This window comes from Cyprinodon tularosa, unplaced genomic scaffold (assembly GCF_016077235.1).
Source record: "Cyprinodon tularosa strain WSP-4 unplaced genomic scaffold, ASM1607723v1 ctg166, whole genome shotgun sequence".
Taxonomy (NCBI): Eukaryota; Metazoa; Chordata; class Actinopteri; order Cyprinodontiformes; family Cyprinodontidae; genus Cyprinodon; species Cyprinodon tularosa.
Window position 1 is genome coordinate 452,573 of NW_024038493.1, and position 26,938 is coordinate 479,510.

Here is a 26,938-nt window from a genome sequence, read left to right on the forward strand (position 1 = left end):
CGCTGGATGTTTCTTCCTGATTTCCTCTCCTCTGTCGCTATAAGCCTGCTTAGTGTGAGGGATTGCCTTCGAGTCAGTTTGACTGTATGATGTGGTTGAGTTGTCTCTATAAAGTGCCTTGAGATGACATGTGTTGTGAACTGGCAATGTATAAATAAACTGAATTAAATTGAACTTATTAATTTTAAAAGTCTTATAAAGGAAACTATGCCCTGTAAAAAAACTAAACAAAACTCAGCAGTTCAAATTCAGTATGTACACTAGCCATCTATCACAGGCCAAAACAGTCTTACAGTAAATGTAAACATTTGAACTTTTAGAGGAATTCCGTGTACTCAGAGAAAAACCTTGCATTGGGAACAAATGCAAACTCTATATGGACAGAGCCCAGGCCGATTGTCAAACACAGGAATTTTTAATAACCACTTTTGAAAATATAAAATTATTTGAAGCGGGTACACACAAGTTCATTTCACTGAGTAGTCAGACATTTTTCTCTGTGCTGCATGACCAACCATTATGTTGGGCTTCTATCCCAACTGTCTGCTTGGACCTTGCCTGTAAAAAGTCTCCCATTTCTGAAACTGACATACTTAGGGAAGTTTCCCAGGCTTAAGGCTTGGCAAAAGAAAGGAGAAAAACTGCTTTCTTTTGCAAACCTGTATTACATGGAAACAGAAACAAATAAGGTTTGTTTAAGGTTGCCGTTTTAGTCACCAAACTATTAAATAATCAAGGGCAAAGTGGCCTCATTGCTTTTACCACCTTTTGGTTTCAGTTAAACTTCTAAGTTAGTTTTTCTGTTTCTTAGACTTTCTCTGACTGCCACCTGCTGGACTTAAGGCAAAGTAGAGTTTTGCCCTCACAATTTTGACAAAGCTAATTGGGCTGATGAACCATCTGTGGCCTTTTTATGCAACGGAAACAGGAGTATCCAAAATCCACAAAAGGGGCTGTGTCTAGAGTGGTATGGAAAAAAAAAAAGCATCCCGCTGTGCAGCGAAGCCAAACCAATTAGTAACGGGTTAACATGACTGTAGTAGTGGTTCTTAGGGAAGATTGTATTTCTTTAGTTGCTGCAGGTAGTACTTAGCCTGGGTGCCATTCCGAACTTAGTCCCGCCCACAAATTTTGAGGTCGGGAAGTTCGGTCTGGCTCTGCTCCATAGTAGCGCGAGTATTATCGCCCACTGTCAGGCGATCCAATCAAATTGTCAGGGTGGGCTTTATACGATGATGGACAGATGACCAACAGTAACGTAATCAACCACGTGACCAATGCGCGCTTGGGTGACAACAATAATGGCTGCCGCTGGAGAGTTTAGGTGAGTAGATTCTGCTATTAGGTCTGTTCTAGAAGATATCGACAGCAAATTAATTTTAAAAGAGGAACAGAGAAACGCGATCAAGGCTCATCTTCTTATTCTAGGCGTGCAACTGCACGCTTTGATTTTTGTTGACAACAACTATGCCTCGCTTAACATACGTCACGCACTCCATTGCTCTTATTGGTTGTAGGTCTATCCAATTGAGTGCAGAGGCATTTTTTTTCCTGGTTCGTTCGAAACACGCCCCATAATCACAGCTCTATGGAGTAGTATCAGACTCATATTCTGACTAGAATTGAGTCGGACTACGTCAGGCTAGGTAGTACTGCCCACCCCCCTCTTTTTTATGTGAAACGATGGTCTCAGGTCCAAACAAAGGGAGGTTCCTAGGAACTGTAAGGGACTCAGAGCAGACAAAAATTAATTAAGTTTGTCACAAGGCCAAAGCTGAAGTGTTTCAATAGACACCGGATAAGTGCTGTCAAAAGTGCAAAAGGTAGGAAAAGAAGGCATGATAATTCTTCATATGTTTTGGGTTTTATAATGGTTAGCTTCAGTCATTCGCTAAAGTTGTGCAAAGATTTGTTTTTTGGAAATTTACAAGTATCATTTGTGTGTTTTTCTGTTGCATAATGACATCTACTGTAAAAGGCAAAGGGCTGTCTGGATTCAATGCAGAACTCCAGATTTCCTTTCTCATCCGTGATATAGCAGTTTTTGATGACCTTGTGAAAGGGGAAGGTAGAGGAGTTAGGAACAACAATTCGCAGTATTCAGATCTAAACGTAGTATTGTGGAGGATGTTGAAATGACATTTTATTCTCAAGTTGTGTTGATGGTCCTTGTCTAGCGAAAGATGCTTCCCAGTGGAAACTGCTGCAGTCAGTCAGGAAGGTGACGATCCCCTGAGAACGGGTGGCTGACCCTTTGAGCTGGGTGAACTTCTGGTACAGATACAGAACAAGTCATAATTTCAGCAATTGTATTTGGAGAAGTAGATGAAAAGGTCAGCAGGATGCTGAAGGCTCAGGGAATGACAGGATGATGGGGCGTTGGGTTATCTAGGGAGGAGCAGCAGCATCAGGTTCTAGAATCAAAGGACACGGTTAGATTTCAAAAGTGGGTTCAAGAAGCAAACCCACCAGTGCGTTCTTATCAAGTGAGCCATAGGGATGGCAGCTTATTCTCCTTGAACCCCAGTCGGCCTCAGCAAATGGCTGCTCACACTGAGCCTGGTTCTGCTGGAGGTTTCTTCCTGTTAAAAGGGAGTTTTTCCTCTCCACTGTTGCTACAAGCATGCTTAGTGTGAGGGATTGTATTTGAGTCAATGAGTCGATGCAATCAACTGGTTTTCCTTAGATAGAAAACTTTGTATCAATTTGACTGTATGATCTGGTTGAACTCTAAAGTGCCTTGAGATGACGTGTTGTGAATTTGGCGCTATAGAAATAAACTGAATTTAATTGATATTGAATTATGGCTTCTTTTTGCACTGAGAGCACAGGTGATCTTAAGGCAGGAAGGCTGATGGGTGGGGCGTGGTCGGGGTCCAGCTTATGAAGGCTTGGGGGGTCCTGGGCCAGCTGCAAGCTGGGGATTGTAGGGGAAGAATGGGCAGGACAATTCGTCAGGGGCTTGAACACGGGAAGTTGTGCGGAAGGGGATTCGAGCTTGAGGCAACCTGGGACACAGGGGACACAGCGTTAGCAAGAAGAGAGAGAGCTGTCATCTTACAGTAGCCAACTGGGGGGTACCACACTAGGTTAACACTCTGGCAGTGTTGTGCTGGCAATCCACTTAGATACTCCCACTGAAGCTGTTTAACGCCGAACACCAGCCATCAAAGGTCACCTGTGAGGAGAGAGGAAGGAAAAAAATTGCACCCTAAACGGGCGCAGCCCACAGAACCCTAACACTTATAAAGACACACAACAACAAACAGAAAAGGTTTGGGTAGAAAATGCCTGTGTGCTAGATGCCAATGGTGAGTTTTAATGAAGTTATATTAAATTAAGCTTTGAATACCTTCTATTGTACTTCTATGAATAAACATAATATCGTGCACATAATACTGTGCATGCTCTCTTTCAGATTCAAGAAACTCTGAGCATAGCAAGACGGGAGGAACTGCTAAAACGGAGGTGCTCTGGGATGGAGAGAAGTTAAAGAGGATGTGAAAGTTTGGAGTTAGAGAAGTTAATGAAAGAGATGTTTCAGTACACAGGTAGAGGTTATAATGCAAGGGAACAGAAAGAACTTTCTAATGATGGCTTTATTCCAAATAAAGATTTGAGAATTTTAATACAATCACTAATTAAAAATCATATAAATCAATGTGGAACTTTATAAAAAGTCAAAAGCTTACTGATATTTCACATTCGACAACAGTTTGATGGTTCAAACAGGAATTGCCTGAGGAAACTATTCTTTACAGACACATTGTCCACTTTCTTCATAATGAAAAGACACCTGCAGTAGGTTCAAGTAAACATTCAGTCTTGCATCTTACATTGGTTTGCAATCCTTTTAGATCGTCTTGGTCCAGGCAAAGGCAACTGGGTTTCCAGTGGCTCAGTTCGTCCCTTTCCCCGTCTGGTTACCTTTACTTGTTCCAGTGACCCTTCTTTTGCTGCTTCAAATTTTTGTCTTGACATTTCCTTTACTGCCTGACCACGGTCCACATTCATCTCTTTGATGGCGTGGTTCTGCCTTGATTTAGATTTGTTTTTCTCAACATTCTCACCCAGATTAACATCCTTTCTTTGGGTTTGGTGACATCTTTGTTTACCCTTAGCAGCTGGCAGTTTCTTTTCCGAATCATCCTTGTGTTCTTTACCTGCATTGGTCTGGATCACAAAACATAGATTTGAGTATTTAAAAAAAAGAAAAAATTTAGCAGTGAATTTCATTCCATAATTGTTACAAAGAACATGTTTTGTAAATGAGAACATATATGTTTTTGGCTGATGTCCTCCCCTTCCAGCTTTTCTGACCATGGATTATGACATTGTTTAACATGTCCATGTCCTGTGGTGTGCTTTCAAGCTCCTCTAAGCATGCCACAATAGAACAAAGCCTAGTCTTGACCAGACAGGACTTAAAAACTCTCTGCCAATATCTTTTGTGGGTAAATTCTGTAAAGAGTGGTAGCTATTCAACTAATATCCATACAGTAAGTATGGCAAATTTATCCACTGAAACAGCACTAAAAATTTTACTGGAGGAATTTTATGCATTCTGAGGTATTACCCCCACTTAAGAGGTTAATTAGCTTCTTTATGTATTTGCCTTTGTAATAATTACCTTATTTATTTCTTGTCAGTTTTAATCTTGAACTTTATTTATTACTTATTTTTTAAAGTATTTATTTATGTGCATATAATAATATTTTTGTCTGTTTTATTCATCCTTTGTATTTTTTATAATCCTATTTATTTCTTCAATGCTATTCATTTCTGCACGTTGTTTTTTTTTTTACATTTCTGTATGTATTTCTGCCTCATTAAACAAATGAGGAAGGGCTGTGTCTTAGACGGTCAACTTCTGCCCATTGGATTGTTTTTTGCATTTTACTGCATCGGTCAAATCTACAGAAAGTGGAGAGTCTGAAGTAATTTGCAGTTTCTCAATTCATAAGAACGCAAGTATGGCCTCCTGTCCTCGCCAAGTATGTTTCATAAGAACACAGGAAAGTATAGACTTTGAGAGAACGGAAGTACGCAGCATAAATATGGGTCAATTGGAACAGAAGCGTACTCGTTACTTTATTACACGCTCTGCTCGTCTAAAGCTGCATTTCTCCTCGTGTTATTAATAGTCTTGATAGTAATAAATTCTTACTTTTTTAATTTAGTAGGGTAATAACAGTCAGATAACACAAATTCAATACACAGGTAGAGGTTATAATGCAAGGGAACAGAAAGAACTTATAAAATAAACTTATATAAATAAAAATAAATCGCCACCATAGCCAGCTGTCCTTCACACACAGCTATGTCGAGAGAGGGCTGCTACTGTGGCAGGCCATTTTGACATTTATTAGCTTGATTGAGATATATTCCAGATGTCTCAAATGCATTTCTTCCTAGTCAAAATTTACATTTCAGATATCTAAAATAACATTCCTCCTACCTAAAATAAACATTTCACATATCTGAAATGTAATTCTTACTAGTACGAATGACGCCACATTTCACCCATTCATGCACCTTGGGCTTTTACTTTCAGATTTCTAAAAAAAAAAAAAAAAGAAAAAAAACATTCTTCCCATCTAAAATGAATTCTGACTAGGATGAATTCTAATTTTAGATCTCAATAATAGAGTTACTGCTAATCACAATTACCATTTCGGATGTCAAAAATCAACATTACAGATTCAGAAATACAATTCTTGATATCTAAAATATATTTTTGCTAGTAAATATAATTACAGATATCTTCTTATTTTATGACTAGTTAAATTAGAATTCCAGATATCTCAATTTTAATAATGCCTATCGAAAAATTTAGTTTTAGATCCTTCAGAAGAATAATGAGGCTCTGTTTTAACATAAAATATACAGTCTGATAAGTCACATTTCTAATATAGGTAGCATTCTACCTGGTCAAAATACAATACTTTGTCAGAATTGTATTTTAGATATCACTAATTATATTTCTACCAGTAGAAATAAAATTTTAAAATTGTACTAGTAAGAACTACATTCAGATATCTACAATTAATAAATAAAGTTGAAGATTATAACAGACAATAAATAAGGTAATTATTACAAAGGAGTTAATTTTTTATTGTATTTTTTTGGGGCAAATAATTGTATGCTTATTTCTTTATTGAGCATTTATTTATATCTATATTTATTTTTAAATATTTCAGTTTAACATGGGAAAAAAGTCAGAATTCTGACTTTAATCTCAGAATTCTAACTGAATTCTGAGATTAAAGACAGAATTCTGAGATTAAAGACAGAATTCTGAGATTAAAGTCAGAATTCTGACTTTTTTCCCATGTTAAACTGAAATAAAATTTAAAAATCAGTTAACTTATTTTTTTTTTTTCTCGGTGGCCCTAATCCTCTTCCGTAGAATGCAATTTGTAAAACTCAGTAAAAAAAATGCAATTAATACAACTTTATCTGGAAAAAAAAAAAAACGACGTGCAAATAAAATAAAAAAAATGATTGGAAAAAAATTGCCTCTCAGAACCCTTTTGTATTATAAAAACTTCTCAGTTTCAAAATTTTCCAAATTTGAATGAACAAAACGTGTTCTTTACTTGCAACAAAAATGGAACAAAATATTACCCCAAAAGGACTTACCTCTAGATGAAAGAGGTCAGATTTCAGTTCAGTTAATTGTTTCATCAGCTCCTGGATCTTCAGCTAGAGACAAAGCAGGTAACTACAGCTGTAGGGTCAGCACCAGGATAAATGGGAGATTCACTTTGGATCCAATCCCATTAATTAAAAACATTTAAAAAATTTACCTGCTGAGCTTATGTTAACTTTTCTAAAAACCCTTCTTTGCTTAGCCCTCAGTTTGCATTAAATAAATGTCTTGGTGCAACACAAAAGGCAGCATTAATGAAGCGATTTCCCCAAAAATGCATGTGCAGCAGGTCATTTTCACACTTCAGTGTTTTATGTTGTGCTAGCAATACTAAAAAGTATCAAAACATGAATCCTATTTAGCTGAAAATTTTAAAATATGACATCTTTATCGAAGCAAATTTTAAGAAGAGATCTTCCTTTTAAAAGGATGAAAACACTGAATTGCACTGTAATCACCCTCTCCTGAAAGAGATATTTTCAGACTATTTTCCACTACAACCTAATTAGGCTCTTCCAGAAAAGGACAGGTCATGTCCCGACACCTCCTCAGCATAAAAGTAGGAAATACTCATTGTTATTGAAAAAAAAACAAAAAAATGTTAATGCAGAACTTTACTGGCATGATTTTACTCATGGCTTTGCAAACCTGAAAAGCCAGGGTATTTGGGAATATACCCTAGAGTTTACTCTGGATTGCCATTTACTGCTTCGTGAACTTGGGGCCCCTGGATGCAACAAGTTAACTGAAAACTATTTCTTACCTTTTCATTGGCAAGTTGCATTTTAATCTGCTCTTCATCTTCAGCTTCTTTTTTGTGCCTTAAACAAAATCAGGTAATTTCAGCTTGAGTTTTATCATACAGAACATGAGAAACATTCTGTTAAATGTTACTTTTCTGCAATGAACTCCTCCATTTGAGCAATAGTCTTCCTCTTCTCGTCATTTAATCTCTGGATTTTCTCCAATGTGACCATGATCAAAATTGACTTTATATCAACATCTGTCAAGTCTACAGGTGATGTCTCTCCAAGGACCAGTTGGACCAAGTTGGAAAACTGGTCAATTGAAGGAAACTGAAAGATAAAAAGCATGATAGTTTAGTGTTTCGTTTTATAGATCGAGTTGCTCTGGTTATCCTAATCCATCTCTATTTCTATGCTGCTATTGGCTCTTCGGCTGCTTGAGGACATAGAGACCACCTTTCATCATTTTACTAAAATTCTCCAATTTTCAATAGATTTTTACTTCCGCTTGTAACATTATATATTCTGCTTTTTCAAATGATAGTAGCGTCATCTAGCCTGGTCCCATTTCGATGTGGACCACTGAGGAGGGAGAGATCAGTTGGACTGCTGCCATCAATACCTCTGGTTATAGATAAAAGAGTTGGACATTTCTCTCCTAGACATAGCTATGGGCTCAGCTTTACCTGTGATTAACTGCATGTGCTCTCTTTCATTCCTTTGGACATGAAAACTGGCTCAGAGCTTGTCTTTCTGTTGCTCTCCTAGACAGTCACCTTTAGAGCTAATTTACCATAACCTTTTCCAAAAAATAAAGTCTCTATGGATTAGTGCTTTTGTGTTTGTTTTATGCATTTGTTAATGTGTCCTTGAACCCCAACCAGCCTCAGCAGAAGGTTTCTATCTGCACTATTGCTGCATGTGTATTCAGTGTAAGGGGAATATCTCCCATTGCCTCATGCTTAGCTAGGAGGAGAGAATCTTGACTCAATGGCTGAATGCAATCAGCTGGCTTTCCTTAGATAGAAAACTTTAAAAACAGTCTAACTGAATAATCTTATTGAATTGTCTCTGTAATGTGCCAGAAGATGAGTGGTATACAATGAATCCATCAGTTCATGACCTTACACTTTATGCAGCACCGATATACCATAAAAATCAACTCCACCTCTGAAAATCTTTAAAATGGAAGTTGCGCTCCTCCATGATAAGTGAATCCTGCAAAATCAATGTCTCCATGAAAACTTTTAACCAAACAGTCTGTAAAACAATTAAAATATCTCTGGAATGTGTCAGCAATGAGATAACTTGTGTTGTGACTTTGGTGCCATTAGCTGTAACATATGAAACAAACTGTGACCAAAACAAATTTGATTGACCGTTGATATATGATTGGCTGAATGTAGATGCACAAGCTGATGTATAACTAACTGGCCTTGATAACATAATAACAAAAAACTAGAAATTAGTTAATTAGAAATTTTCTACATTTTTGGACAATATCATCTGATAAAGAGTACATTCATATGCATGTTTAAGCCAGAATGATTTGACATTTCAATACGACTTCCCTACAACTTTAAAACCTAGAATAACAGAGTGGAACTACCTGGTTCCGTTTACTTTGGGGTTACTGAGCCAAACAATAAGAGTTTCCAGGGTTACAAAAACTAAACATCATTTAGTATTTTATGTTGGCAATAGAGCAGCAGCCTCAAAGAAATTAAACCAACACAAGAAGCCATATCAAGAAATCAATAATCCTTGAAAACTATTTGTAGAGACATTTACTTTGGCTAAATGCTCTTAACTAGTCATCTTAGGAACACTTGCTGGGGTGGGGGGGCTCCTTCATACAGCATACATTTTAAATGCCAAAGATAATTCAATAGCATATAATATTGAAATACAAATCATTGTTTTGCATTTTCTTTTTTGCTTCGATTCCTAGTATGGAGAATCTCTTGTTTACTGTAATCCAAGGAAACTTACTTTGTTGAAACTGGCCAGCGTCAATTCCCTGGATACAGTTGCAAGCTCCAAGGCTTTTAGTTCTTTTTCCTGCATGGTCCGAGTCTCTGCCAGTTCTCCCTAAAATCAGTGTTACACTGTTGGCAAGGATATTTTACCAAAACATTAGCAAGAAACCAAATATACCTGAAGCTTTTTAAGAAGTTCCTCTTCAGTCTTCTTCTTGATGAAATTTAAGTCATCAGGAGTGGGGTGATACCCCTTCATGCCCTTCAGCATAGAGTAAGGGTTCTCTATGTTTAAACAAGGCAAGAAAGTGGAGGAGAAATCAGTTTAGTATTTTTATTACAACGGTTGAGATTTAAAAATTAAGTTACCAATTTTAGGACTGCTACATCCAAGCACCCCAACAGCTCCATCGGCCTGTGATAAAAACAATACATGTCAGTCAGGGATCCAGTAATACATTTATCTCTGTAGAACAAGGACAATACCTCTGCCTTGCTGGTTGGCATGACAGATTCCGCATCATCAAAATCCAGGTATCGCTTTACACTAGTCATAGGAGGAGAACGTGGAAGCAGTCGACCTGATGGGATGTAATTTACACTGTGTGTCAGAATTTCAGAAAGTCGGTCTTCCATTTTATCTGTTTAGGAGAGACCAAAAAAAAGAAGAAAAAAAAATTGTACAAAGTATAACAAAATATCCCAGCCAAGCTGACAGAAGTGACCAAAGCTTCCCATCTAAGCCATAGTTAAGACAAATACATACTGTTTCCTTTGTGTAGAGATTTCAGAAGCCACTTTCAAGAACAACTTGTGTTCCTCTGTCAGTTAGTTATCACCTTCTAATTAGTTTCAGCTGATTTAGAGCTGCCTTCTTTTCAGTTTCTGACCACTAGATGGAGGCAGAGACTCATGGAAAAAGTATTACAGTGACTGAAAAGTTAGACTGAAAATAACCCTTGTGTTTTCTCAGTTTTTTTTTTTATATTTATACACACACACAAATATATATATATATATATATATATATATATATATATATATATATATATATATAGGTCATATAGGATGAAAGAGAGCACATACAATTAGTTAGTCACTGTGAGAGAAACAGGACCAGACTGAAAAACAGCCAGAGCTACAACATCTAATCACACACAGTTAAACAGGAACAGACCAGTTGAAGATACCATGAGAATAGGTAGAAAGAGCATAAAGTTAGAAATTAAAATAGAAAATACTGCAGAATGGGAAAAAAGTGATAGAATGAAGTAGAATGATAAAAAGGGGTCCCTACAATATGTCCTCAAGCAGCCTAAGCCTAAGGCAGCATAATTATAGATAGTTCAGGATAACCTGAGCGACCCTAACTATAAGCTTAACCAAAAAGGAACTTTTAAGCCTACCCTTAAAAGTAGACAGGACTAAAACTGGTAGTTGGTTACACAGGAGAGGACCCTGAAAAGATCTGCCTCCCATTCTACTTTTAGAAATTCTAGGAACCACTATTAAAGCTGCAGATTGAGAGCTAGGTGCTCTGTTAGGGACATAAGGAACAATCATATCCCTGATAGAGGATGGAGCTTGGCCATATAAGGCTTCATATGAGAGAAGGAGGATTTTAAATTCTATTCTTGATTTAACAGGACACCAATGAAGAGAAGCTAGGATAGGAGAGATATGGTTTCTCTTTTGAATTTTCATCAGAACTCTGGCTCCAACATTTTGGAAGTTGTACCCATGCTGTCTAATAATTCTACCGATTGGGAGCATCTATATGGTAAAGAGAATTGGTCCTAGCACTGATCCCTGTCGTACTCCACAGGTAACCCTTGAGAATAAGGAAGATTTGTCATTAATGTGAAAAAAGTGAAATGGATCAGATAGATAACATTTAAACCAATCTGCAGCACTGAGATCTAACAGGACAAGAACAGATACAAATCCATTATCTTAGGCCATTAGTATATTACTAGCGACTTTCTCCAGAGCTGTTTAAGTGTTTTGAGAAGCTCTAAAGCCAGACTGAAACTCTTAAAAAAGTTCATTATGGTGTAAGTGGTTGCACACTTGTTTAGCAACTACTTTCTCAAGAATTTTAGATAAGAAAGGAAGATTGCATATAGGTTGATAATTGACCAAGTCATCTGGGTCAAGAGACGATTTCTTAAGTAAAAGTTTAATTACAGCAACCTTAAAATCCTTTGGTACATATCCCTGTAATAGAGATAGATTAATCACATCTAAAATGGGGGACGAGATCAAAGGGAATACTTTCTGAATAACCTGGTTGGAACTGAATTTAAAATACAAGTTGAAGGCTTAGATGAAGACAATAGTTTTGCTAACTCTTAAAGTTCAACCGGATCAAAGCAGTCTAAGACTGGTTCAGATTTTATGGCTACCTCAGATGCTGCCTCACCTTTCAGAGATAAAACAATCACTGTTAGAGGAGTGCTAATGCTCTTATTTTTAATAAGATCAATCAATTATAAAGAATCCCATAAAATCATTACTGCTAAGAGCAGGTGGAATGGACGGTTCAACAGAGCTATGGCTCTTGGTGAGTTCGGCAACTGTATTAAAAAGATATCTTGGATTATTCTTATTCTCCTCTATTAATGAGAAGAAACACACTGCCCTTTGCTTAACAAAGGGTCAACTTATACAGCAGTAAACTATTTTTCCAGAGTAGGTTGGATTCCCATAGGGTGTATAACATTGGTTGGGCTGCAAAGGGCTGTTTGATATTCTATGCACCCTAATGCAAGCTTGGTTAAAAGCCCTAGAATGAAAGAACAGGTTTTCTTCCTGTTATGGTATGTTCATGAACATTTAAATGAGCTGTGCGCTGATTGGTTGGTTTACGATGAGCATCATAGCATCAAGCACTCACTCACTGAAACATCAAAATTGTTTATATGGTAGGGTAACCAGACGTCCTTTTCCTCTCTTTTCCGGACATCTCCTTCTTTTCATACCTAAAAAAATGTCAGGGGGGAATTTCAAAATCGTCTGGGATTTTTTTGTTGACTGCATTGCAGCACGAACCCGAGCCGTCAGCTCTAGGGCTCGTCCAGGAACCCCGGCGGAAGGGGGCAGGGAGCCAGCGGGGGACGGAGCGACCAAATCCGACCCGGTGACCGACCTGTGCCCCCCCCCGACTTACTGACCCCAAGCCACCCTCCTCCAGCTAAGGATGGGTGGCTTATGGCTCTCTACTTAGGTCCGGTCCAGTAAGCGGCCCAGCATGTGACTCTTCATACCCTTCATATCAATAGCTTAGCAACAGAATAATACTTACAGCTTGTGGTTGTGATGGCCTTACGGTCGGAACAGCTCCTCGTTTCAGTTAAAGAAGTTTAGCAAAACCTGCTTTGAACTGTCCAAGATTTCGAAAGCTGTCTCGGTAAAATGCTTAGAGCAAATGAACAGCTGAGCATCAAACTTTGCAGGGATCTTCTGATAGACAAAAATAATCAATGCCTGTCGAGTCTTCAGATGCTAGAGAAGACTGTGAAAAATGTCCCATTCCTCTGTGCAACCTGGAACACTGCATATACACCTGTCGCCCTGGCATAATTTTCAATAGAGAAACAGCCTGTTTTGTAATTCTTGTAGAAGTAAACCCAATTGTAGCTAAACAGCTAAACTATTGTCTTACAGTACGTCTTCATGACATCTTTTCATTTTCAGGGCCAGTGAACCAGTGGGCTTGTCTGTATGTAAATTTCAGGGCATGACGAAAGTACAGGGGGTTTGAACCTCTCTGTACGTCCATTTCACCCACTGAACTATCATTATTCATCTATGACAAGGTAAACTCAGTTTTTCATTCTATGACCCCTTTAAATACCGCATACATATAACCAGAATAGCTTTGAATTCCTGATATGTGGTGTTTTGTTTCAATTTATGCTGAGTATGTGATCGGAGAAAAATAACTTGCTTTACTTTAACTCTTCAAGACAGGCAGAGGAGCAGGTGTTCAGACCCTGATGAGAGCCCGGCTGAACTGATGCCCTATCTATCTTTAAACTGAGCTGCTGGTGTCACACAGCCTGCCATGCTCCCTCGTGTTCAGTGGAGCTCCAGGAACTCTGGCGTAGATTGCTGAGTCGTAAATACCTCTGCTTTTAAACTGCGCGCTCCTACCATGCTAAGGAGGGTCAGGGAGTGTATATGGCTGGATAAACTGCCGCTTTTATGACACAGCTCAGGCAACGTTAATTGGAAAACATTTGTATTGTTTTACCATGACAGCAAATTTATCACATTAAAAAACAAATTGAAAATAAATGTTCTTCAATCATTCCTGTCTTGTGTGAGATTTTTCTCTGATATAAAAAATTTGGTATTTTACACCTTTTTACACGTATGCTGTGGAACATAATCTTCTGTATCTTCCACAAGTTTTGAGTATAGATTGGGGTAATTTTTTGCATTTATTTGCAAAATTTTCATTACTCATATAGACTCCTGAGTCTCCTTTTATGCCTTCTTCATTTCAGCTAACCCAGCAGGATTTCTAAAGGATTACAATATGGAAACTAAGGTTCCAAAGGAAGATAAATGATTTTTGTTTTAATTCTGCAATTCTTTGAGGATTATATCCAGTGGTGTTAAAAGTACAGACATTTGTTACTCAAGTAGAAGTATGGATACTGCAGTTTAAAAACACTCTGGTAAAAGTTTAGGTATCATCTTTACCTCTTTACTCAAGTAGAATTGAAAAAGTATGTGCTCCAAAAACTACATGAAGTATAAAAGTAGTTATAAAAGTAACCTTAAAAAAAACAAAACAAAAAAAACAGCCAGATGCCACTTTATGAATTGAAAGCTAAATTTTTCGACTATTTCGAAAAATTCTTTGGGATTTCTGTATCCGAATTGTAACATGGCATAAACACAAATTTCACGAATAGCTAACCAATGAGTGTTTGCGTTCTATGACTCATCCAATTACACTAGTTATCACTAGACGTGGATCTCGCCAATGATCTGCATTGGATGGCGCACATGACGTGAAATAAATATTCATAAACATAAAACCGAAGCCAAGAGTGACTAGTAATGTTTGTTTTAAAAATGTAGGGAATAGAAAGTACAAATACTTGTGTGAAAATGTAATGAGTAGAAGTCAGAAGTAGGAGGAAAAATAAATAATGGAGTAAAGTATAGATATCTAAAAAGTGTACTTAAGTACAGTAACGATGTATTTGTACTTTTTACTTGACACCTCTGAATATATCTCATTGAGGAACCAGATGTCAACCCTTTTTCTGGCCGATACTGTATACCTGAAAGTTTTGTGAGTTTAAACTATTTAAATCTTAACTTAAATTTCAGCCTCATTTAATAAAATGTACAAATATTAAAAATTTTTTGCAATGGAACATTGGCATTTGGATAGAATCGATGTGTTATGAATATTGTCCGACTCTAAAGTAGCTCTTAATACTGCTCCCTCTGTTACGATCACAGCAGTAGGACCCAGTTTTCGAGGCAGACAGTGTTAGATTTCTCAAAACAATTATTTGAAAAGGATCTGCAGTAAACAACATGGCCATCTAAGGCAGGAACCTCTGCAGGGAGAGAACACAGGTTAGTGACCACATCTATCTGGCGGATGACAGTAATGTGTGAGTCACTAACCTGGTCTTATAGTTTAGTCCATGCCCAAAGGGTGAGGTTGGTTACAGCCAGTCGGCTGCCAAAGTCGTGTAGTGGGAACTGCCCAGAGACTTCCAGACGCTGATGTCCCGGAGGGTGGAGAACAGGCAGGAGATCAGAGCCGAGCAGACTAAAGGCAGGCTTATACTCACAAACCAGGTCATTTTCTTGTGTGTTGCAGTGAATGCAAATACTCCCCCGCCCCTTCCGCAGACACTCTTGTGCACCTGTCCAAAATTGTAGGTGACCGCAGACAGTGCCACAGACAGGAGGCCTCTGATTGGTCGAATCTACATCCACTCAACACTATCAGAATTTTCTGTTTGGTACCTTACCGGCTTGTTTTGTTTGTATGACTGCCATCAGTGTTGGGAAAGTTCTCTTTCTACGTGAACTAGTTCAAAGTTCAGTTCACACATTTTAAAATGAACTAGCTCAGTTCATAGTTCATAATTCAAAATTTTGAACTAAGTTCACAGTTCCAAAAAGTGAACTAGTTCATAGTTCTTTTTTTTTTTTTTCATATATTGCTCAATTACACCATAGCCTACTTTAGAACCACAGACAGCAATTATTTTATCAGTTGTAATACTGAAACTGTGCGTCAGATTTCATCTTCATATCCAGTTTTGAATCCTTATCCAACCAGGATTTACATTAGCATTGAGGGGACAGCATTTCCCCATTGTTGCTTTAATGCTTTGTTGCTGTCAGTTCACTTCACACTAGTAGCAGCTGCAGCTTTCACCCCTACAGTATATTCTCAAAAACATCAGGAAAAATGTGCTGCTTGAATGGTTTTTTTTATGAGGAATTATTAAAAGAAAAACAGGAAAGTAGTCTTTAAGGTGCAAATGTTTTTTTTTATTTTAATAATTTTTTCCATTTGAAATTTCATTTCAGTACATACTAAAAAGGAATACTGGAATCCTGGAAAATTATACCAGGCAGCTTTACATGAATAGTAAAACCCTCAAGAACATTTTACTAACACAAACTGAGGGACCAGGCTGAGGTAGGAATTTAAGGTTACTGAAGTAGGGATTATTTTACTGAAAGCCGGCGGGCAAAGTTTAGAGAGAAATGTAAGATTGTTGCCATCATCCTCACCGACCACCTGGTCATAAAACTGTTTTAAGTGATCATACTGCTGCTTTGTCGCCTCCACTGTCGCCTCCATGCTGCTGTGGCTTCCGCGCTGCATTTTGTTTTGATGACGCACGCGGCTGTAGGCTACGACACTGGTAGCTGGTGTTGCCAGATTGGGTGTTTTTCCTGCTACATATTAAGGCCTGTTTACAGTGTGATTTATCCGGGGTTTCGCCTTGAGGGCTCTATAGAAATCTGGCAACCTATTGAACGGAGTTGAACTGAGAGTGTTATGTTTATTGTGTATAATATTGTTGGTGTTACTATTAGTTGAAATACGCCACCAGGTGGTCACTTTAAGTTATTGTTTAAGTTAATAGTAGAAGAAGAATATGGACAGGAAGTGCCGATACCCAGAATCAAACGGCAGCTCCACACTCTTCCTGGTTCTTTCTTGGTGCTTGTTAAAGCATTGTCTGTGAGTATTACTTGGTAAAAAAAACTGAGACACCTGTAATGTCACATGATATGTTGGTATTGTGTAAAGTTGTATGTTTATAGCCAGTTATTATTATGCTAATGAGTCCGTTTTTTGTAAGCTAATTTTTGTTGCTAATTGCTAGCTAACATCCTCATTTCATTGAAAGTCAATGCCATGTTGGTCCTTTATTTTATTGATATTCTGTAAAGCTTTTGTTGCTAATCGCTAGCTAACATCCTCATTTCATTGAAAGACAATGCCATGTTGGTCCTTTATTTTATTTATATCATTCTGTAAAGCTTTTTGTTGCTAATCGCTAGCTAACATCCTCATTTCATTGAAAGTCAATGTCATGTTGGTCCTTTATTTTATTTATATCATTCTGTAAAGCCTAGATTGTAATACATTGCATTTTCTGTATGTTACAGTTTCACAGAAAGGAACTAGCACTGAAGTAAACTTCATTAACCAGTCATCGCTGTCCGGAGTTTCTTCATGTTCAAGATTGTTTAGCTGTTTGGATAGCTAGTGCGAGTATCTAGCGAGGCCATTAACAGTGAAAAGACAGCACCACGGCAAGCAACAAAGCTACAGAACCTACCACGTGGAGCTCCAGTCAGCCCAAAGAGCTAAGTAAAGTGCATTCAGGCATCATAAGCCACAAAATGTCTGAAACCAAATCCCAAAAGACTCAAAGTAAGTCAGTACTCTCTCTAAAGTCATCAAAGGCAAGTTCTACAGCTGGCATTGAGTTACTAAGAGCTAAAGCAAAGGCCGAAGCTGCTCAAGCAAGAGCTACATATGCAAAGAAAGAAATAGAAATCAAAGTGGAGCAGGCACATCTACAGGCAACCCTTGATGCACTTAGAGCAGAGCAAGAACAAGAAGCTGCAGCTGCAGAAGCAAATTCTTTGGAAGCAGGACTACTACAATTGGGCTTTGAAACACGCAGTGTAATATACGGGTCATGTCTTACAGAAAAGAAAGCAACACGCACAGCCCAGTATGTTTTAGATCAAGCAAATCTCACTGCAGCAGAGTCACCTGCGCCTGTTCAAATTGAAATAAATAATCCAGAACTCCCGTTGCAAACCTTGGTTGTAAAGCAAGAAATAAACTACGCAGCTCCTGAAAGTGAAATTTGTGAACCCCAGTCCACCAATTTCAAGCAGTTTGCTCCTCTTGCCCCAGTGTTACCCAAAGTGAACCATGCACACAATAGCCATGTCGAGACCCAGCCAACTTATGATCTGGCCAGGTATCTAGCCCACAGCCAGCTCGTCACTACAGGCCTCACAAGCTTCGACGACCAACCCATGAACTACTGGGCATGGAAATCATCTTTCAAGACCGCTATAACAGGTTTGGACCTTTCTGCAGGAGAGGAACTAGATCTACTTGTTCGTTATCTCGGTGAGAACTCATCGAGGCAAGTCAAACAAATGAAGGCTGTCAACATCAGATGTCCTGAAGCTGGTTTAGCCATGGCTTGGGAAAGGCTCGAAGAAGTCTATGGCTCTCCAGAAGCTATAGAGCAAGCACTCTTTCAAAAGGTAGAGAACTTTCCCAAAATCACCCCCAGAGAGCCTTTCAAACTCAGAGACTTAGCTGACCTAATGTTGGAGCTTGAAGCAGCTAAGCTTGATGGATATTTACCAGGCTTGTCTTACTTGGACACATCTAGAGGAATTCAACCAATAGTTAACAAGTTACCTTACAATCTGCAAGAGAAGTGGATGACATACGGCTCAAAGTATAAACGTGATCACGGCGTCAGTTTTCTGCCTTTCACTGTGTTTGCTAACTTCAGCCACTCGCGCTGAGGCCAAAACACGAACTGACCCAAGCTTCACTCTACACAGCTCAAACCAGTTACCTGAGAGAAAACAAATGCCAGAAAGGTTTTCCAAAGTGCCCATATCTGTCCACAAAACTCAAATACAAGACAAAACAGAAAATAAAGAAAAAATCACAAGTACAGTAAAGCCCAACAAACAGTGTCCAATACACAACAAGCCCCACCCTTTAAAACACTGCAGAGGATTCAGAGAGAAGCCTTTGGAAGAACGAAAACAGATAATCAAAAAGTTTAACATCTGTTTTCGCTGTTGCTCATCTACAGATCATCTCGCCAAGAACTGTACAACAGACATCACTTGCACGGAGTGTGACAGCAACAATCACATTTCTGCCCTCCATCCAGGTCCAGCACCGCAGGAATCTAAAACGCAGCCCCCCTTATAGCACGGCGGGGAGAGCAGCAAAGCGGATGTCCAAGAAGTCACCTCTCGGTGTACTGAGGTGTGCTGAGAAGGGGTGAGTGCCAGAGAATGTTCCAAAATCGTACTTGTCAATGTGTATCCTGCTGGTCACAAAGAACAAACAAAGAGAATGTACGCAATCTTGGACGAACAGAGCAACCGTTCTCTTGCACGTTCACAGTTCTTCGAGTCGTTTCAGATCCAAGGAGCAAGTTATCCCTACACATTGAAGACGTGTGCAGGACTCACAGGAGTTTCAGGAAGAAGAGCTGGTGGCTTCATGGTGGAGTCAATAAATGAACAGTTAAGCCTTCCTTTTCCAACACTCCTCGAATGTAATGACATTCCCAACAACCGCTCAGAGATACCTACCCCACAAGCTGCATCCCACCACGCTCATCTGCAACGGATCGCGGACAAGATCCCACCATTAGACTCTGACGCTGACATACTTCTACTGCTGGGCAGAGATGTATTGAGAGTTCATAAAGTCAGAGAGCAAGTAAACGGCCCAGGTGACTCCCCATTTGCTCAAAAACTGGATCTGGGTTGGGTCGTGGTTGGTGAGGTCTGCCTAGATGGCAAACACAGACCCACACAAGTAAGCAGCTACAAGACCTTTGTTCTGGAGAATGGTCGCGCTAGTCAGCTTCAACCATGTAACAGTCGGATAACTGTCAAAGAAACATTCACAGAAACACCTGAGCTCTCTCACAGCCCCAGAAGCTTCCAAGCGTCAGGATATAATGTGGACAGCATTGGTCAGCAAGTTTTCGCTCACACACCTGATGATTACAAACTTGCACAATCAGTCGAGGACATGCAGTTCCTCCAAATAATGGACTCTGAGTTCCACCAGGACAGTGACAACAGCTGGGTTGGTCCACTGCCCTTTCGGTCGCCACGGCAACGTCTACCCAACAACAGACAGCTGGCCTATAACCGTCTCATGTCACTCAGACGCTCTCTAAGAAAGCGGCCTGAAATGAAAGCACATTTTCTGGAGTTCATGGAGAACATGCTCACTAGAGGTCATGCAGAGGTCGCACCGTCTCTAGTCCACAATCAGGAATGCTGGTACCTACCTTTGTTTGGGGTTTACCATCCCAAGAAACCCACAAAGATCAGAGTTGTGTTTGACTCAAGCGCCCCCTATGAAGGAGTCTCTCTTAACGACGTGCTACTCACAGGCCCTGATCTCAACAACAGTCTCGTCGGAGTGCTCATGAGGTTCAGAAAAGAACAAGTTGCCATAACCGCTGACATTGAACACATGTTTCATTGTTTTGTTGTTAAAGAGAGCCACAGAGACTTTCTCCGCTTTTTGTGGTACAAAGATAACAACATGTCCTGCGAAATAATTGAGTACCGCATGCGCGTGCACATCTTCGGGAACAGTCCCTCCCCCTCTGTCGCTATATACGGCCTCAAGAAAGCGGCAACGACTGGTGAAGCAGAGTTCGGGACCAATGTGCGCAGATTCATAGAGCGAGATTTCTATGTCGACGATGCCCTCAAGTCATTCCCCACTGAGCAAGAAGCAGTTCATGTTCTAAGACAAGCACAGCAGGCTCTCGCTTATTCAAATCTCAGGCTACATAAAGTCACCTCAAACCGCCAAGCTGTTCTGAAAGCCTTTCCACCAGAAGACAGAGCTAAAGATGTCCAAAACTTGGATCTGTGTGCACAAGATCTCCCTGTCCAGCGGAGTTTGGGACTGTTGTGGAATGTTGGTCTTGACACTTTCACATTCAAAGTTGATGAGGATCAAAAGCCCTTCACTCGTAGAGGCGTCCTCTCTACAGTCAATAGTCTCTATGACCCCCTCGGGTTCCTCGCCCCCATCACAATCCAAGGCAAGCAAATACTGAGAGAGCTAACCAGTTTGACGGATGGCTGGGACGCACCTCTTCCCGACTACACAAAGGCAGAGTGGTGCAAGTGGAAGGACTCCCTCCAAGATCTGCAAAGTCTGCAAATAAAGCGTCCTTACACCTCGCTCTCCACAACTAACGCCCAAAAAAGAGAACTCTTCATATTTGCTGATGCGTCTGTAAAAGCCATTGCAGCCGTTGCATATATCAAAGTCTCAATGTCAGAAACTACAGAAACTGGATTTGTGTTTGGAAAGACCAAGTTGGCTCCTCAATCAGGCCTCACGATTCCAAGACTCGAGCTATGTGCCGCAGTGCTCGCAGTTGAAGTTGCAGAGTTGATAGTAGCAGAAATGGACATTTCATTCGACAACATTGAGTACCATACGGACAGCAAAGTTGTGCTAGGGTACATATACAACCAGAACCGAAGATTTTATGTGTACGTGCATAACCGAGTGCAACGCATACTCCAGTCGACACGCCCTCACCAATGGAAGTATGTTCCATCTGAGCTCAACCCAGCAGACTACGGGTCTCGTTCTGTGACAGCAGCCCAACTGAGCAGCACAACATGGTTGGAAGGACCGGCCTTTCTCCTCAAGCCTTCACTACAGGTACCTCCATTTGAAAACTACAACCTTGTTGATCCCGCTGCTGACATAGAAGTACGCCCCTTTGTGACAACAAACCTGACTCACGTCACAAAACCAGCAATCGCTCCAACATGTTTTGAAAAGTTCTCAAACTACAGCGCTCTCATCAGAACAATAGCCCAGTTGGTTCATGTCGTTCGCTCATTCAATCACTCAAACCAAGCATCCAGCTGCCACGGCTGGCACCTTTGTCGACCTACAGAAGAAGAGATGGCAGAGGCGAAGATTTGTGTCATAAATAGTGTTCAAAGTGAGTACTACAAAGAAGAGCTAAAATGCATATCAGAAGAGACAAAGATTCCCCCCTCAAGCAGTCTTTGGAAGCTGCACCCCATATTGGACAATGATGGACTCTTAAGAGTTGGGGGCCGAATCACACATTCTGAGCTGGGTATCGACACCACTCACCCTCTCATCATTCCAGCCAGACACCACTTGGGCACCCTCCTGATACGCCACTACCATGGATCTGTGAAACATCAGGGGAGGCATTTCACCGAAGGCGCGATAAGAGCTGCAGGATTCTGGCTAGTGGGAGCCAAACGAAGCATTAGCACTGCTCTTTTCAAGTGTGTCACATGCAGGAAGTTACGAGGAAGAGCTGAATGTCAACAGATGGGAAACTTACCTCCTGAACTGATGAAGGTTGCACCCCCATTCACATATGTGGGTGTGGATGTGTTTGGACCGTGGGACGTTTTCACCCGTCGCACAAGAGGAGGCCAAGCCAATTCCAAAAGGTGGGCCGTCATGTTTTCCTGCATGTCTACGAGAGCAGTACATATCGAGTTAATCGAAACAATGACCACGGACAGTTTCATAAACGCTCTGAGGCGGCTCTTTGCAATCAGAGGCCCGGCAAAACAAATCAGGTCTGATTGCGGCACAAATTTAATCGGCGCCTCTCACGAACTGAAAATGGTTGAGACGGATCTTTCCATCAAGGATGTCGAAGAATACCTGAACAAACAAGACTGCTCATGGATCTTCAATCCTCCGCACGCATCACATATGGGTGGTGCTTGGGAGCGAATGATCGGGATTGCCAGACGCATCCTCAACTCTATGTTCCAAGATTGTAAAAAAGCAATGTTGACCCACGAACTGTTGTCTACGTTTATGGCCGAAGTCTGCGCCATCATGAATGCTCGTCCTCTTCTTCCCGTGTCTACCGATCCTGAGTCACCTCTTATCCTCACGCCGTCGATGCTGCTCACCATGAAAACAGGATGTGCGCCACCACCTCCTGGAAACTTTGAAAACGGGATACTTCTGAAGGAACAATGGAAAAGGGTTCAAAGTCTCGCTGACATCTTTTGGTCAAAATGGAGACGTGAGTATCTTCACACTCTGCAGCTGCGCCACAAATGGCAGGATAAGAAGCAAAGCCTCAAGGAAGGAGACATCGTTCTGCTCAAGGACTCTCAGGCCAAAAGGAACGAGTGGCCCACGTCTATTGTCTCCAAGACCATCCCAGGGAAGGACGGACTTGTCAGGAAAGTTGAAGTAACTACTTCTCATGCCGGAACTAAGAAGACTTTTTCACGCCCTGTAACCGAAGTGGTGCTGCTTTTGTCCCCCGTGCAATTTGGAGACCGTTAATTTGAATGTGGGATAGTATTATCCCAGGCGGGGAGTGTTATGTTTATTGTGTATAATATTGTTGGTGTTACTATTAGTTGAAATACGCCACCAGGTGGTCACTTTAAGTTATTGTTTAAGTTAATAGTAGAAGAAGAATATGGACAGGAAGTGCCGATACCCAGAATCAAACGGCAGCTCCACACTCTTCCTGGTTCTTTCTTGGTGCTTGTTAAAGCATTGTCTGTGAGTATTACTTGGTAAAAAAAACTGAGACACCTGTAATGTCACATGATATGTTGGTATTGTGTAAAGTTGTATGTTTATAGCCAGTTATTATTATGCTAATGAGTCCGTTTTTTGTAAGCTAATTTTTGTTGCTAATTGCTAGCTAACATCTTCATTTCATTGAAAGTCAATGCCATGTTGGTCCTTTATTTTATTGATATTCTGTAAAGCTTTTGTTGCTAATCGCTAGCTAACATCCTCATTTCATTGAAAGACAATGCCATGTTGGTCCTTTATTTTATTTATATCATTCTGTAAAGCTTTTTGTTGCTAATCGCTAGCTAACATCCTCATTTCATTGAAAGTCAATGTCATGTTGGTCCTTTATTTTATTTATATCATTCTGTAAAGCCTAGATTGTAATACATTGCATTTTCTGTATGTTACAGTTTCACAAAAAGGAACTAGCACTGAAGTAAACTTCATTAACCAGTCATCGCTGTCCGGAGTTTCTTCATGTTCAAGATTGTTTAGCTGTTTGGATAGCTAGTGCGAGTATCTAGCGAGGCCATTAACAGAGAGAGTGTGCCGTTTACAGACACCAGAATGAACGAGTTCACAGTAACGTTCATCAGGCAGTAATACAGTACGTTCAGTTCTCGTTCGCCCAAAAAATGAACAAGTTCATGAACTTCCGTTCAATGAACGCGTTCAGCCACAACACTGACTGCCATTGTGGAAAACGACTTGTGAAGTTGGACCAGGTAAAGGAGCGAGGTGCATGACAACACTGTGACCCTTTCTCCACCTGGATACTCGCTCTTTTTTGTCCTCATGTCCCTCCGTTGTTGCACATACTTGCCCCTTGCGTTTTTCCATTGCCTCACCGCCTCGGCCGTATCTAGACCCACAGCTAGTTCGTGATTATCCCTTTAGCATTGTGAATAACATAGTGCAGACCATGCTTTAAAATTAGACATAAATCAAATATATCTGAAACAGGCTTATTCCTACACACTGCTGCGGGAGTATAACCTGCCCTTAAGGATGGCAGGATAATCCAGAGTGCAAAACGAAAGCCGGTAATGAGAAACAGTTCCAGGTTTGTGTCACTGACAGGCAGAAATCTAGCAGGAGTCCGAAAGCAGGTCGGGTGAACGGATCAGAATGGGGACAGGCAGGCTCAGAGATCCAGAGGCAGAACGAGTCCGGATCAGGCAATCACAAACACTCAAATACACTAGAGAACTCTCACCAAATGCTTAAATAATCTGGCACTGATGACTGTTTGAAAGCTGGTTAATTAGAGGCTTAAGCAGGTGGATCAGAGTGGTAATGAGAACTGGGCAGAGCTAGGCAGGTAAATGAAATTAGTAATTAGGCCAGTCATCAGCAGTAATCTTCGCTTATTGTTCAGACTTATGTCTGAACAATAAGCGAAGATTACTGTAGAGTGGCTTAAAAATAGTTTCCTTAGAAGCAAGATTAATTAATTGGTTACCTGCTCTCGCGTCTGTGGGGGTGGGTGTTTGGTTTATGGGGGGATGCTGTGGAGTAATTGTTGAGGAGGTTGTTGTTCCAGTGGGGTGAAATAGGCGCTTCCTATTGCCTGTTGTCATGGTTGCTCGTTGAATCGGGGCTCCACTGACAATGGCTTGTCATACTTGTTCTGCAATTGTTCCACTCTGAGTGGACCTACTCATTAGTTGATTAAACTAATTCACAGCAGCAGTTGTGAAACAAAAAAAAATGTGAGTTTCCAACCCTAGGCAAGATCATTTCAGAGTTGAGGATTTGACTCTTAGTTTGTTAAATCTGCTTTTTAAAATGGACTGCTGGTCTATTCCTGTTTGGCTTTGACATCATCCTGGAGAGAAATATCATCAGCTGTGCTGCTGCCATCAACACCTTTGTTTATAGATGCTGGAGGTTGGCCTATTTTTCAGTCCTGTTTCTCTGACTTCGAATAATTGTTTGTGCTGTCTTTCATCCTTTGGCATGGATGCTGGCTCTGACCTGGTTTGCCTGGCTTTGTGTTTCCTGGTTGCAACTGCCTGTGGAGATGGTTGATTGTTACCTTTTATATCTTTGCTTCTTATACTTTGTCCACTTCTGTCTCCTTGAACACCAGGCAGCCTTGGCAGATGGCTGCTCACACTGAGCCTGGTTGTGGTTTTGCGGGAGGTTGCTTCCTGTTAAAAGGGAGTATACCTCTCCACTATCGCTACAAGCATGCTTGGTGTGATGGATTGCTGTTGAGTCAATGAGTCAATGCAATGAACTGGTTTTCCTTACACAGAAACTAAGAAAATAAATAAATAAAAATAAAAGATAGAAACTTTTAGCAAATCTGACTGAATGATCTGGTTAAAATTTTTCTGTAAAGTGCCTTGAGATGACTTGCATTGTGAGTTAGAAAAAAAAGAAAATGCTCTTTTATTCATCATGCAGAAAACTGAAAACAAAAAAGTGTCAGAGTGAAATTATTTCACAGGAGGATTAAGGGTGTTGTAATTTCTTTTCTCAAATTGGTTAATGTTTTTGTTTTTTTAGTGCCAAAAACTTTTCTTTCATGCTTATTAGCAGTTGAATCTCTTTTTTGCGTATACAAATACAAAAAAGACTAAATATGAATATGCAAAGAATGTAATTTCAAAAATGTAATACGTACACAGGTTCTCCAAATTTTTGTTGTAAGCCAATTAATTTAATCTGTAGCTCTCAACCAATGAGAGGTACAGTTAAAAATTTAGAAAGTAAATTTAGATAAAAATTTAGATATAATGAAGATAAAACTGACCATTAGAATGTCATTTTTGGTAGAACACTTGCATTGCTGAGCTTGGCAAGACTTTGGCTTGTATAAAAATTAAGAGAGTCAGAACATTCAATTCAATTCAATTCAGTTTATTTATATAGCGCCAAATTCACAACACATGTCATCTCAAGGCACTTTACAGTTCAACCAGATCATACAGTCAAATTGATACAAAGTTTTCTATCTAAGGAAAACCAGTTGATTGCATTGACTCATTGACTCAAATACAATCCCCCACACTAAGCATGCTTGTAGCGACAGTGGAGAGGAAAAACTCCCTTTTAACAGGAAGAAACCTCCAGCAGAACCAGGCTCAGTGTGAGCGGCCATCTGCCGAGGCCGACTGGGGTTCAAGGAGACAGAAGCAGAGATACAAAAAGCAGCTGTAAAAGGCGGCCCCGTCCAGGAAACACACAGCCAGGCAGACGAGCTCCAAGGCAGCTCCCATGCCAGAGGACGAAGAAAGCACATCCACTCAGTCACGGTCAGAGAAACATTCAATTCCTCAAGTTTCCAGCCAGCAATCCCTCGTCGCCCTCACATGCTTGTGGTTGACTTCAGAAATTTCAGAACCCTCTCATTCAGTCATCAGTTTGGTTTAGTTTTGTAATTTACCGGTACACAAATTTTTTATGTCAAAAAACATTTTATACTTATTTTTTGTAATTTTAAAGAAATATGATGATACACTTCTGTCTTATTACAGTGGATGCTATTTAGGGCAAAATTAAGCAATTATGAAAATTATATTTTAAAGGAATGTGCTGAGAGACCATAGATAAACCAGAGACAAGAAATCATCATGTCCTCATCAGTTAAATCTGTAAACAACTAACAGGTCATGAAACTTGTAAACTAAACTTGGTGAGGTAAAGGGCATTAAATCAAAAAATATATATA

General features: G+C 40.0%; 1 protein-coding gene across 1 annotated transcript; it reads right to left on the reverse strand.

Annotated features, from left to right (window-relative positions):
• Window positions 1-3,121: 3,121 nt before the first annotated feature.
• Window positions 3,122-10,017, reverse strand: LOC119780781. The gene is made up of 9 exons (XM_038280928.1): window positions 9,864-10,017; window positions 9,747-9,792; window positions 9,556-9,662; window positions 9,391-9,489; window positions 7,547-7,728; window positions 7,416-7,473; window positions 6,643-6,705; window positions 3,837-4,173; window positions 3,122-3,178 (listed from the first exon to the last, which is right to left on the reverse strand). Exons 1-9 carry the CDS (start codon window positions 10,011-10,013, stop codon window positions 3,168-3,170), a joined length of 1,053 nt encoding a protein of 350 aa, XP_038136856.1. The 5' UTR covers window positions 10,014-10,017; the 3' UTR covers window positions 3,122-3,167.
• Window positions 10,018-26,938: the final 16,921 nt, after the last annotated feature.

Excerpts from the sequence above, each read along its gene's own strand:
- LOC119780781 (XM_038280928.1), bottom strand. The coding sequence starts at position 10,013 with ATGGAAGACCGACTTTCTGAAATTCTGACACACAGTGTAAATTACATC. Across the intron at positions 6,706-7,415 it reads TGCAACTTGCCAATGAAAAG|CTGAAGATCCAGGAGCTGAT; the intron begins GTAAGAAATAGT and ends CTTTGTCTCTAG. Across the intron at positions 4,174-6,642 it reads CTGACCTCTTTCATCTAGAG|ACCAATGCAGGTAAAGAACA; the intron begins GTAAGTCCTTTT and ends TTTGTGATCCAG.